The sequence below is a fragment of the Cavia porcellus genome, unplaced genomic scaffold, assembly GCF_034190915.1.
Source record: "Cavia porcellus strain 051 isolate PalLab524CR breed Dunkin Hartley unplaced genomic scaffold, mCavPor4.1 scaffold_32, whole genome shotgun sequence".
Lineage (NCBI taxonomy): Eukaryota > Metazoa > Chordata > Mammalia > Rodentia > Caviidae > Cavia > Cavia porcellus.
Window position 1 is genome coordinate 46189467 of NW_026947515.1, and position 13053 is coordinate 46202519.

At 35.9% G+C, this 13053-nt stretch overlaps 2 protein-coding genes across 3 annotated transcripts in view; both read left to right on the plus strand.

Moving 5' to 3' along the window:
* Positions 1–12923, plus strand: part of LOC134474280 (zinc finger protein 709-like) — a 60866-nt gene extending 47943 nt beyond the window's left edge. For both annotated transcript variants that reach the window (XM_063241678.1, XM_063241679.1), the window contains exons 5-7: positions 1952–2078; positions 2278–3948; positions 11002–12923. The gene's annotated coding sequence lies outside the window, so the exon portion shown is untranslated. The remainder of the gene's footprint in view (positions 1–1951; positions 2079–2277; positions 3949–11001) is intronic.
* The window catches only part of LOC134474361 (putative zinc finger protein 833), a 13492-nt gene extending 569 nt beyond the window's left edge, over positions 1–12923 (plus strand). The window contains exon 2 of the mRNA XM_063242082.1: positions 3856–12923. Within this exon, the coding sequence (XP_063098152.1) occupies positions 3856–4889 (1034 nt within the window). The 3' untranslated portion in view covers positions 4890–12923. The remainder of the gene's footprint in view (positions 1–3855) is intronic.
* Positions 12924–13053: the final 130 nt, after the last annotated feature.

Consider the following 13053-nt stretch of genomic DNA (forward strand, 5'->3'; position numbering starts at 1 on the left):
GCATTTTCTATTCCACACTTGAGATCTAATTTTGATTATCTCTAATTATGCCCCAGTGTTATGAAGGTAAAATGTGGATTTTTTTTGTACCAAGAATCGAACTCCTGACCTATGCTTTCCAGGCAGGTGTTCATGCCACTGAGCTAAATACCCAACTATGCAAGTGTTTTCTTTGTTGTATGGCAGATATCCACATTGTTTCTCAGAAAGTGTTGAATATTTTTGGAATTTTTGCATATTGTATGGGTATAATTTTTAAAAACAAATCGAAGGTGTCTTACGCAGTCTCTTTTCAAGTTTCACTTTGTCTGTGGGGTGTCACAGTCAGGGTTTCTCTATGTTAGACAGCTCTGTAACTTAGGGTAGCGCCAAATTCAAGGAAGAAGTCCTTCACCAGCCTCACAAGATATATTCCTTATATCTGAATTGATAGTGAATGCTTGGTGACAGTGAGCTATAAATTACAGCTTGGGCCTGTTTCCATTTTATATAGTTATTTTTTAAAAACAGCATTTTCCACTAACGTTTATTATTTGTGTACCATATTGGATGTTATTTATGTTTTGTTCTATGCAACCAAATTCATGTTTCAAAATGCTGGTGAAGTATATTAAGAACAAAGTACTCACTGGCCTAAATGAGATTAGAAGAGACATTATCTGCAGCCTATCACAGTGATTGATGAGATTTTTTTTCTTTTTTTAAATTTTGAAAGTGGTAAAATACAACAGAACAAGGCAGAATGAGGCCAACTAAGATCATGTATTGAAATTGGTACACAACTTCACAACTGGTTACTGTGATAACAATAATAGGTATCACAGTATATTTTATTATCTTTATAATAGTTGTTCTTTCTTTTGTTTTTTTTTTTTTTCCTTTTTATCGGTACCGAGGATCGAATCTATGACTGTGCTTGTGAGGCAGATGGTTATGCCACAGAGCTAAATCCCCAGCCCCAATGGTTGTTCATTCAAACACATATATCAAAATGAGATGAAATACAGAACATTATAGTACTTATCAAAAAATATTGAATAGAGTAATACTATTACTCAGAATAGAGCAAAACAGCAACAAATATATTTGCCTTCAAAGAGATAGTAGAAGGAAATCCCCCTTATTTGTTATGGTCTGCTTCCCAGGAGACTCTCAGATTTCTGTTTCCCATTTGGTAACGGGGAAGGGGGGGTGACAGGAGAAGAGGGGTAGGGAAGTGGGATGTTTGATTCTAGGCCTTGCATCTGTAGGTTCACTATTGCTTAGTAGGGAGACAGGCCAGTTGTTTGGTTTCACAGCATCCTAAGATCCCACATGGTGTGGGTCTCAGGAGCTGCTGCTGTTTCTCCCCCTGGAAGGGCCACATTCTGCCAGACCGCCATTGCTTACCAGGGAGAAGTGGTGCTTGCTTGGATTCCCAGTTGATTGATGGGATATTTATCTGCCTCTGTGCTTTGTGGATGCTGGTCCTACAGGCTTTTCACTGTGAGCTCTGCATTAGAGACAGAACACAGGGACTATTGCAGTGACTCAGCACAAGAATCAGTGCTCCTATTTCACTCTTACATTAGCAGTGAGTTGCAATCTATCATCAAATTTGCTGTCTTCAAAAATGTGTATATACACAAAATTAATGACCAAGACATGATTTAAATTTGAAGAAATCAGTCTTCATTCAGCTGTTTTGTTTTGTTGTATTTGTTTAGTTTAGTTTTGTTTTATTGAGACAAGCTTTCTATATGTATATCAGCTGGATTTGAACACCCTATGGAGGCTAGAATTGCCCTGAACTCACTGAAACCATCCTGCCTCAGCATTTTGAGTGCTGGAATTATAGATATATATCACCACACTTTGCTTTTGATTCAGATTTGTAGGAGAGAATTTAAGATATCCCAAACCTGGTGTCTCAACCTTCCTGTGAGAAGTATATGTATTATTGATCCTTTAGGAGGTGGTGACCTTTGAGGATGTGGTCGTGAACTTCAGCAATGAGGAGTGGACTTTGCTGAGTCCATCCCAAAAGAACCTCTACAGAGATGTGATGGGCGAAACCTTTAGGAACATGACTGCAATAGGTAAGGACAAAATACTTTTGTCACTCATGCTTTCAGAATGTTGTATGTCATGCATCAGTGCTGTTTCATTAAAAACAATGTGAAAATATTTTTAAAAATAGCTCAGACCTGGACACATTATATCATAACTCTAAACAATATCTATTAATTTGTATGTATTATTCTAATGAGCACTGGTATTTCTATGTCTACAATTCAGGAGGACTTGGGGATATCCAGGAAGCTGAAAAAGAATGCAAAATTTACTGGAGATACTTAAGGTAATTCGCGCTCATTGGGAGAAGGAATGTTCCTGAGTAATTAGTGAGTCAGCAGAAAAATGCCACCAAAGAAATGAGGCAATATTCAATTTAATGTAAGTAATATTCTCCGAAGATGTATAAGCTAGGGTATGGATAATGAGTGGATTAAATGAAGAAAATGTATGATATTGCATATAGATGTGTATGAAAGGCATACACTTTGAGTTATGACATTCTCTCTTCAGTTTTTCTACCCATATATACATGTGAATACAACACATTCATCATCTAAAAATTGCTAAGATTGCAATAGAATTTGAAATAAAACGGAGTTCTTGTGTTTCCAAGCCATGCTCTGAAGAATCAGCCATTCTGACTAAAATTCTTAGAAGGCTGCTAGAATGTTAAGTGCACTCATTCTGAATATCAGTGTGCAGTTGTCTCTAGAAATTGATCCCCTCATACTTGTTCTGGATATATTTTAAAAATTCAAAATGCACTTAAAATACTGATACATGCTTGCTCATATACAAAGCAGATCAAGTTATAATAGATCAGGCCTTTAAGAAGCTTAGCTATCTATCACTGGATTTGTTGAGAAGGAAAATATTAATAGACTCTCTGTGATTGTGCATACCTATAAATCCAGCACACAAGAAATCAGATTTTGCAGAATGGCAAATTCAAGTTTAAACTTCACAGCTTAATGATCAGCGAAAATGTCTTAAAACAGATTTAAAAAGCTATAGATTTTATGCTAAAAGCTGTTGTTCATTCCCACCATGGAAAAGAAAACAATGTGTTATATAATGACAAAAAATAAATTATATAATGTCATTTGCCATAAGAAATAGGTGGTTTTTTGTCCCAACAATTTGGTGAAATAGCTCAGCTATAAAACCTAAAAGTTCACAGGGTTTCTTTTAGATGAGAAACCAAAATATAAATTGTGGAATGAAATGAAAGAGTTAATAGAGAAAAGTAAGACTGACCATATGGAAAAGGGAACTACAGGTTAAGGACAGAAGGGAGATTGTGATGGGCAAACATATCAGAATGATCTGTATGTGATACACATATGTACCCATGCCCAAAGTCAAGATAAGGATTCTGCATTTCAAAAGGTATCAAATTTTAAGATTTCCAAATGTGTAGCATTCTTTTGGGAATGGTTGTTTTCAACATGTCTTACAAGGCCATTCTGTTATTTCATGGTCAGAATTTCTTAGCAGGCATTAAAAACAAAACTTGACATTAATGCAGTCATTAAACTGAGACCCATTTCACTGTGAATGTTTCTTATTTTTTTATTTAATGTAAGGAAAGAGTAAAAAAAAACAAAATAAGTAGAAATGATACCACTTTCAAAGTGAAAATAAACAGAAATCTAAAGACAATGATTACATATGCTGCTCAGAGAAATAATGAAATACAAAAGTGAAGCATATGAAGTGGGGATTCAAACAGCGAGACTGCAAAAAATTTTGTTCAAATCTCCAATAAAAACTTAGTAATATGGTTATCAATCTGATATGTGATTTTTTTTGACAGAAATGACAAGCTAGGGCAATCCTATGGACATACATCTTGGAATCAGTGTAAAGAAGTATTCCTTTGTACTGCAGAAGGTAATGTGAATGTGAAAGAAGCAGAAACACACCACAATGTTCAGATCCATGAAAAATATAGCAGTGAGGAGAAATCCTATGTATGTCAGCAATGTGGAAAAGGGTTCACCAAATCTGGACATTGTAAGCGACATGAAATAATTCACACTGGAGTGAAACCATATGTATGTAAGAAATGTGGGAAAGCTTTTAACACACAGGCAAATTGTAAAATACATGAAAGAATTCACACTGCAGAGAAACCCTATGTATGTAAGCAATGTGGGAAAGGTTTTACCCATTATGGAAATTGTAAGCAACATGAAATAATTCACACTGGAGAGAAACCGTATGTATGTAAGCAATGTGGGAAAGCATTTAACACACGGGGATATTTTAAGAAGCATGAAAGAATTCACACTGGAGAGAAACCCTATGTATGTAAGCAATGTGGGAAAGGTTTTAACAGATACAGACAGTGTAAGGAACATGAAAGAATTCACACTGGTGAGAAACCATATGTATGTAAGCAATGTGGGAAAGCTTTTACCCGACATAGACATTGTAAGCGACATGAAAGAATTCACACTGGAGAGAAACCCTATATATGTAAGCAATGTGGGAAAGCTTTTAACACACAGGCAGATTGTAAAAGACATGAAAGAATTCACACTGGAGAGAAACCCTATGTATGTAAGCAATGTGGGAAAGCTTTTACCACACATAGATATTGTAAGGAACATGAAAGAATTCACACTGGAGAGAAACCCTATGTATGTAAGCAATGTGGGAAAGCTTTTAACACACATCGACAGTGTAAGGAACATGAAAGAATTCACACTGACCAGAAACCATATGTATGTAAGAAATGTGGGAAAGCTTTTACCCTATATAGACATTGTAAGCAACATGAAAGAGTTCACACTGGAGAGAAACCCTATATATGTAAAGCCTATATATGAAAGCTTTTACCCAACGTGGACATTGTAAGCAACATGAAAGTTCACCCTCAAGTTAAAACCAGTGTACATAAGCCACATGAGAATTTTTTGAGCACAAGTACATATTGCATAATGCATGAAAAGCTTCACACGGCATAAATCTTATATATGTACTGAATTTGGGAAAGGTTTCAGCAGAAATGCTCATTGTCCAATAAATAAAATATTTACACTGTTGAGAAACCCTGTTTATGTGAATAATGTGGGAAAGCTTTCACCACACATGGATTTTGTAAAATACATCAATGACTCCACACTGGTGAGAAACCCTATGCATATAACAATGTGGCAAAGCTTTTAACACACACAGTCATTGCAAAACACATGAAACAGTTCACATTTGGATGGCTACGTAAGCAAGTGGAGACATTTTCAGCAGCCAGATTGTAAGTGAAATACATGAAGAAAATCACACAAGAGATAAATCCTATATGTTATGTGAATACTCAGCACACCTGATCACTGTTACATATCTGAAAGAGCTCACTGGATCCTATGTGTATTAACAGTGTGAGAAATATGGCAATCCATGTTTATTGTTAAATACATAGAAGAAGCAGCACTCTTCAGACAGTTTAGATCTAAGTTTACTTTAAAAGTTCCAAGAAGACCTGAAGAAATAATCAATACAGTAGTTTGATGTCAATATTTCTTCACAAATTTTCCAGAAACAACAAATCTGAAGTGGAGCTCTACTCAAGTACACATTTTGTATGGTTTTCAGTTAATCACTTATACCTCTTTATTTTTTAATGTGTCTTTGTGCTTCAACATGGCATCTTGTAATTAAACATGGTAAATGAAATAGGCTTTTCACTTTCAAGTATGGATAGTGTCTATGTACTTAATATTTTGTCTTTAAAACTTAATTTTATATTTTTGGTGAATTATTTTTATTAAAAAAAAACCAAAAATGTATAGAAATAATACAGAATTTCTGAAAAATAAACAATAAGAAGTCACTAGTTGATTTGTTACATATTGTCATCTTAGAAGTAATTGTTCAAGTTACAAAATTAAGCATAGAATGTGATACTCAAATAATGACACTGCGAACATTTTACCTCAGTGATCCAACAAAAACTTATTAATATGCTTATATGTTCTACAAACTTGTTTTTATCTTAAAGATCGTAAGATTAAACATGACAAAACAAAACAGAACAGTTCATAAGGAAACAAGTTAAGGAAACACAGGTTTCAAAGCAAGTCCACTGAGATGTTCATTGTCTATCTTACTGTCGCTAGTTTTTTTCCAAATAGTTGTTCCCATCTTCACAAGCATTGAATATATACTTAACATTATAGAACTAATCAAATAATTACAGGATGATAAAGGCTTTTTTGATCTTCAAGACTGATTTTGGGGAAGTTGATGATTACCATAATGTGTCTCATTCTCTTCGTAGTAGATGTCTTTATTTTAATGTATGCTGAAACTGAACATAAGAGACTAAACTAATATACTCTGAACAGTGAATAATAGTATCCTGAGAAGGAGAAAGGTGAGGAATTGCCTAAAAAAGAAGGCAGAGGACATTGTTAAAAGTGTATCAGGATTTAAAAGCTATAGTAGTTCTGTTGCTCTGTTTATTTTGATTATATTTTGTTCTGGTCTGTGTACTCATAATAGATTTGAGGGCACAAAGATGTAACCCAAAAATAGCAGGTTATACCATGATGGTAACTGTCCTTAATTTCCTATTAACTGAAACTGAAACCCTGTATTACTTACATTGTCTTACTATGACTGATCTTATTGGAAGCTGGTTTGTTTGAATGTTATTTGGCCTTGACTGATTTTATTCACATTTTTTATGCTTGCTGGCATCAAGTCCAAGAGTAGAGAGGCCACTTCTCTGAAGATGATAAGATGTGAAAGATATATATTGGGTGGCTGGGGATTTAGCTCAGTGGCTTAAGTTCCTGCCTGGCAAGTGTAAAGTAATCCGTTTGATCCCCAGTACCAAAAAATAAATAAAAGATATAAATTGAAGTTTAATTTTTTTTAAAGAGAATAAAAGAACATAAGAAACAAAGCAGTAAAGGGTACAAATCATGCACAATTTCAAGAAAAAAATACAGTAAGAAATCACTAGTTAATAGGTTACATATTGTCTTCTTAGAAACAATTGTTCAAATTATAAAATTAAAGCATATAAAGTAAACATTCCTACAGTGTGATTGCAGAGAGTTCCGTTCAATGATCCAACAAAGCTCAGTAGTATGTTTTTCTCCCTACACACTTAAACAGGCACTTAAATCTCTTAGACCACCTTCCTTTCCTGTCTTCTTCACCATAATACACTTTTGAGGTTTTTTTACTCCCATATTTCTTATTAATTTTTTTGAAGAGAATAAAACCTCAAGTGAGTTAACAAAACAGAGTTGGTTAGAACATAATGATGGGCATAGTACTTGATGCAAAAATAGAATATCAGCTGATCAAAAATGTTTACCATTGTACCTTTTGCTATTTTTAAAAAGAATTGCTATATCATCAGGTATAATAGAATTGATCAAAACAGTACAGAACAAGACCAATAAAATCTACACTGAAGACCTTATAGGATTTCAAAAGAGTATAATAGTCAAGCCATAATGGGCATCATAGTAAATCTTATTGCCTACAACGTGGTTGCCTATACCCTCAAACGTGAGACTATCAAACAAAATAGAATATAGTAAAATCAGGCAGAACAAGAAAGCAATACTGGGGTTAAAAATCAGGTTAATAGGAAAACAAAACAGTTACTATAATATATCCCTCAATTTTTTAATTTAGTTTTCCTTTAAAAAAATAGAATTTTTTTTAAAAAAGGGTGGAGATCGAGATAGAAGAGACATTGTAATAGAACAACACAGGTCAGAACAGAACAATTAAAGCATCATTTTGTTTTACCACCAGATAATCTAACATAATAGTAGTCACCATAGTGCCTCTTTCCTTGAATTGTTTGAGTATAACTTCGTATACTATAGAAGCAATCATATCAAGACAGTGTGAAGCCATTCAAGAGAATGAAAAAATTACAGCGTATTTAGAGCCAATTAACAAAATGAACAAAGTGAAGAAGAAAAATAGACAACTGATGACAGAAAAATAGAACAACAGAAATGAGACAGAGAAGGTTCGATATAATTTCTAATGCAGATGTCCTATATACACTAAATTAAGGAAAAAAAGAGAGAATCACAGGCAGAGTGGATCAAGAAATAGGGCCAACTGAGATGCTCTTTATAGGAAGTATAATTGACCTGAAGAAGGGTATTTGGACCAAAATTGAATATGAGAACATAGAACTCGATGTGATAGGGAATGAGAGAGTAATAGGGGCAACTGGACCAGTATTTATGGGTAGGTTGGAAAGAAAGGCTTTAATAAGTAAAGAAATATAACTAGAGATCAAGTCCTGGAGTGAGAAAGTTCAGAAACACTTAGATAAATTGCAGGTTGCCCACACAATATAAAACCAAGGGTGTTGGGGAGACCCAAAAATACACAGTACATCCTGGGGGAGTGAAGGGGAAGAATAGACTTTAAAAAGACAGAAGAAGATACTGCTATAAGTGTATCAGGAATTAAAACCCGTATTACTTGTACCACTCTGTTTAGATAGAACTTATTCCATCCCAGTTTTTATACAAGCACTAAATCTGAGGGCACAGACAGCTATCCCAAAAATATGAGGATATACCACATTAATCATCTTCAATTTCCTGTTAACTTAAACCAGATTCCTCTATAACTTATACTGTTATATCATTGCTGAATTTATTTAAATCTGATTTGTTTGATTGCTTCTTGTTATTGACTATTTATTCAAAACCGTTAGGTTGATAGTATCGTCAGAGTGTAGACAATTATACTGAAAATAGAAATGACTCTCTATATTACCCATTCTGACTTGATTAATATCTGTTTTAGTAGCTCTACACTATCTACAAAGTTCTATTTCTGTTAATACTGTTATGCAGTGATATATTCAATTATACTTTATCCGATGATATAGCCATTTTTATTGATCATAACAAGAGACAACACAGTAACCATGGTAGAACTCCCTGTACAGCAGTTTTATATGTCTTTTTACTTTTATGTATCTCTAGGATTATGTTTTGCTCTGTCCTGCTTTGTTCTGGTTCTCCCTCTAATATAGAAAGAATAGTAACACATGTTAAGATGCATGCTTCCATAAAACCTATCAATAATTTAGAAGAACTGATTTTATGATACATGATGAAATGAACAAATACTTTGAAGGAGAAAAAAGGGGGCTACAGTACCCAGGGCTGGTTCCATCGTGTCATGATGTGAAATCAAGCAATACTATTAATCTTCAACTAGAGTGATTTTAATCTGCTTTGCTTTGTTTCAACTCAACATAAATGAAGATATGGATAAATACATACATGATTAAGTGTATAGGATTGACTACCATATTACTTAGTTTTTATTAGATAGTTGAACAGAACTACTTGAAGTCTCCCTGTTTGAATTCCCATTTATATGGTCCACTTTTGTATCTTGAACAATTATTTGAAAGAGGACAATAAAACACACAAAGTAGTGACTTATTACTGTTTATTCTTTGATTTGAATGTATGTATTATTTATGCCTGCTTTCTGTTTTGTTTTGTCTTTCTTTAAATAAAAATAAATTTAAAAATATAAATAAATAAAGTCCCTTAGCAGTTAGATTGGTGGACCAAGCTCTGATTGATAAATAAGAAAGCAGCTGTCTGGTAACATTTTTAACCAGTTTTTATCCATTGATTAGAGACCTCAATGATCTCCAGATCACTATAGGAGACACCTCAAATAAATTTATGAAATTTATTCGTAAATGTTCACATTGGTCATTATCAAATGAAGTAATACATATTTTTGGTTTGATGATGCCTGTATAAAGGTTTCACATGGTTATGACAGTTGATTTTAATCAGCTATATGATGTATTGCATATATTCATAATTCTGGATGCGTAAGACTCCATGATTGTAAAATGGGGATTACTTATGGTAACAGATTTTTGTCTCGTGCACACCTTTGCTGCTCACAAAGACTTGTGAGATTCACATTGAACTAAAGATCAATAAGTTTTTCAATAATATACAACAAACTTCTTTTGTATTAGATAAGGGTGATTGACTAAATGGGATAATTTATGTCAAACAAGAATTTAGATTACTACAAGAATTTCGTGATTGTCGTGATGCAATACTATGTACGGTTCTGATTCCTGATATATTATGAAAAATATGCAACTGTTAATACTGTAGGTATTCAAATGCTAAAATGTCCATGGATTGAAGACAATAGGATTCATTTAATGTTCTAAGATGTTTCATGTTTAGATAAAATAGTAATATTACACTTACTGCCTCTAATATACTGTATTGTTATGAAAAACTTTTTTTGGATGTTTGACAGCTAAGGTTTGGAAGCCAAAACTTAGAGAAACAGATGGGCTAAATGGATAGCCAATATTTTGGCCCCAGCCCTTCAAGGGTGGTGGAGACCCAGGATATAAAATAATCTCTGATTGCATCATCCTAAGATATTCAGTGAGCCCCTAGTTGTCTCATCAAGGATATGATGAAACCACAGAGGAAAGTCATCTTCAATGCAAGGTGTGCCTAAGAAGAGTCACAGGAGAAAAATCTCCCAAGCTTTCACAGAGAGCAACGTGGTGAAGCAATGATTGTGACTCTTCTAAGTGGCGGACACTGACAGAAGAGCCATGAGGTGTTATGCATGGTTCTAAGATAACTCCTGAGAAGACCTAAGTGACCTTGAAGGAAGCTCTTTTGGCAACTCTTGGAGGTGGACTAAATGTCTTTTGCATAATGGATGTATATGAGTCCTGGGGGCCAGGGGTGGAATGTCATGGTTTATGCCTGTGTCCCCCAGGCCTCATGAGTTTGCATTGTGCATTTATGATGGTTCATTGTCTAGTGTTCGGATTGATGGTGTCAGTCCTAAACCCACATTGGGTGGAGCCAGGATGTAATTCAATGGCAGGAAGAAGGTGTATCTTGCTTTTTGCTGGTTCCTGTGTGCTTTTTGCAGCTTCCATGAACTGTGGCCCAGCCATACCTGCCTGCCTTGGAGCCAACGGAGTGTGAACTGAAACCTGCAAAAACTGTAAGAAATAAATCTTTCCTTTCTGAAATTGGGCTTCAGGTATTTTGTCTCAGCAACAAGTAAAAAGTAATTAAGACAGAATTTGGTACCTAGGATTGGGGTCTTTTGCTGTGACTATTCTTGACCATGTTTTTCGAGAGGCTTTGGAAATGGCTTGTGGGCAGAGTTTGGAAAGGTTTGGACATGTCACCTGGATGCGTAGAGCTGGAGCAGCTTAGGCTGTTCTGTAGAGGGGATTCTGGTCAGACCTCAGGAGACCAGAAGGCTGATAGATGGCTGGATGATAAAAACCAGGCTTGGGAGTTTTCTGTTGGGAAGAAGGACTGCATTGGTTGTTGGACTCCACCTGATGTGTGTTATGGCTTGGCAGAAGGTTTGTCTGCATTTTGCTACTGCCCAGAGACTTTGCTGAGACTGAGACAAAGGGCAATGGACTGATTAATCTTGGAAAAGAAACTAAAAAGCAATCAAACCTTGAGGCTGTGGCATGGCTATTGTTGGGGTCTTTTAGCCAGATTTATGTTGCATTTCAAAAGCAAAGAGATCAGCAGGATAGTGTACAATGCTGTGAGTTTGGCCAGAAGGAAAATTCCAGGAAGACTGTGGATTGCAAAGACAGAGTTGAGATTTTGATTCCTGAGGAGAAACAGAGAGATAAGAAAGATGGCCCAGGGCATCATAGGAAGGGGGTCCCCACCCTGTGCAACCTCACTGCAAAAGTGAAAGAATTTGCTCAGAGGGAAAAGCTACAGAGTGCCATGTTGTAGAATGGCAACAGAAGCCACTTGAGGTTCCAGAATGGTGGCCCCTTTGAGAAGCTTTTCCTCACAATCATGTGAACAGAGCACTGCAATCCAGGCAACTAACCCCTAGGCCAATAGACAGAAAAGTGTAGGTACTGCTCCAGTCAGCAGCAAACCTTGGTGGCATCTACAAGGTGCTGATTTTAGGTGCAAGGAAAATGCACAAATTCTGAGGCAAGATGGCATCCACCTCAATTGCAAAGTGCCTGGGAGGCCAAAAGGTGTGTCCCTGAGAGGGCAATTTGTGAAGACGTAAGGATGAAACCAAAGGTGCGGTGGAGACTGCAGATGTTTGGAAAAGGCAAGAATGTGTTTGATTCAAGGGAAGCTGCAAAAAGAGAGCAGAGAAGATTTAAGAGAAAAGCTGCTGGAGTTAAAATTGCTGGAAATGCCATGGGGGTGGAATTACCCAAGCCTTTTGGAGTTTGCAACCAGATTGCTTCTGATGCTGAACATGGAATTCTAGGACTTAATGTTCACCCTGCTGGACTTCTTTTGTTTCCAGTACTTTATATTCCCATTCTTGTAACTTTTGGAATGGTAATGTTTACCTTGTACCTTTGCATTTGGGAAATGTTTAACCTTGTTTGATTTGTACAGGGGTTATGGTTAAGAGTTTGCCTTAGATCTTGGAGGAGACTTGGTAATTGGACTGTTCAGGAATACCGAAACATAGGACGTTGGCAACTCTTGGAAGTGGACTAAATGTCTTTTGTATAATGGATATACATGAGTCCTGGCGGCCAGGGGTGGAATGTCATGGTTTATGACTGTGTGCCCCAGGCTTCATGAGTTTGCATTATGCATTTGTGATGGTTCATTGTGTAGTACGTCGATTGATGGTGTTAGTGCTACACCCACATAGGGGTGGAGCCAGGATGTAATATAATGGCAGGAAAAATGTGTGTCTTGGTTTTTGCTGGTTCCTGCTTGCTGTTTGCTGCTGCCATGAAATGTGGCCCAGCCATGTACACCTGCCTTGGAACCAACTGAGTGTGGACTGAAACCTCCAAAAAATGAAGAAATAAACCTTTCCTTTCTCAACTTGGGCTTCACGTATTTTGTCTCAGAAACAAGTAAAAAATAACTAAGACAGTAGTTAATGCAGGTCTCATGTTAGCTTGGCCTTGGACATCCTGAAGAAGAGTCTGGCCTCTGAAGGTATAGTGCAATG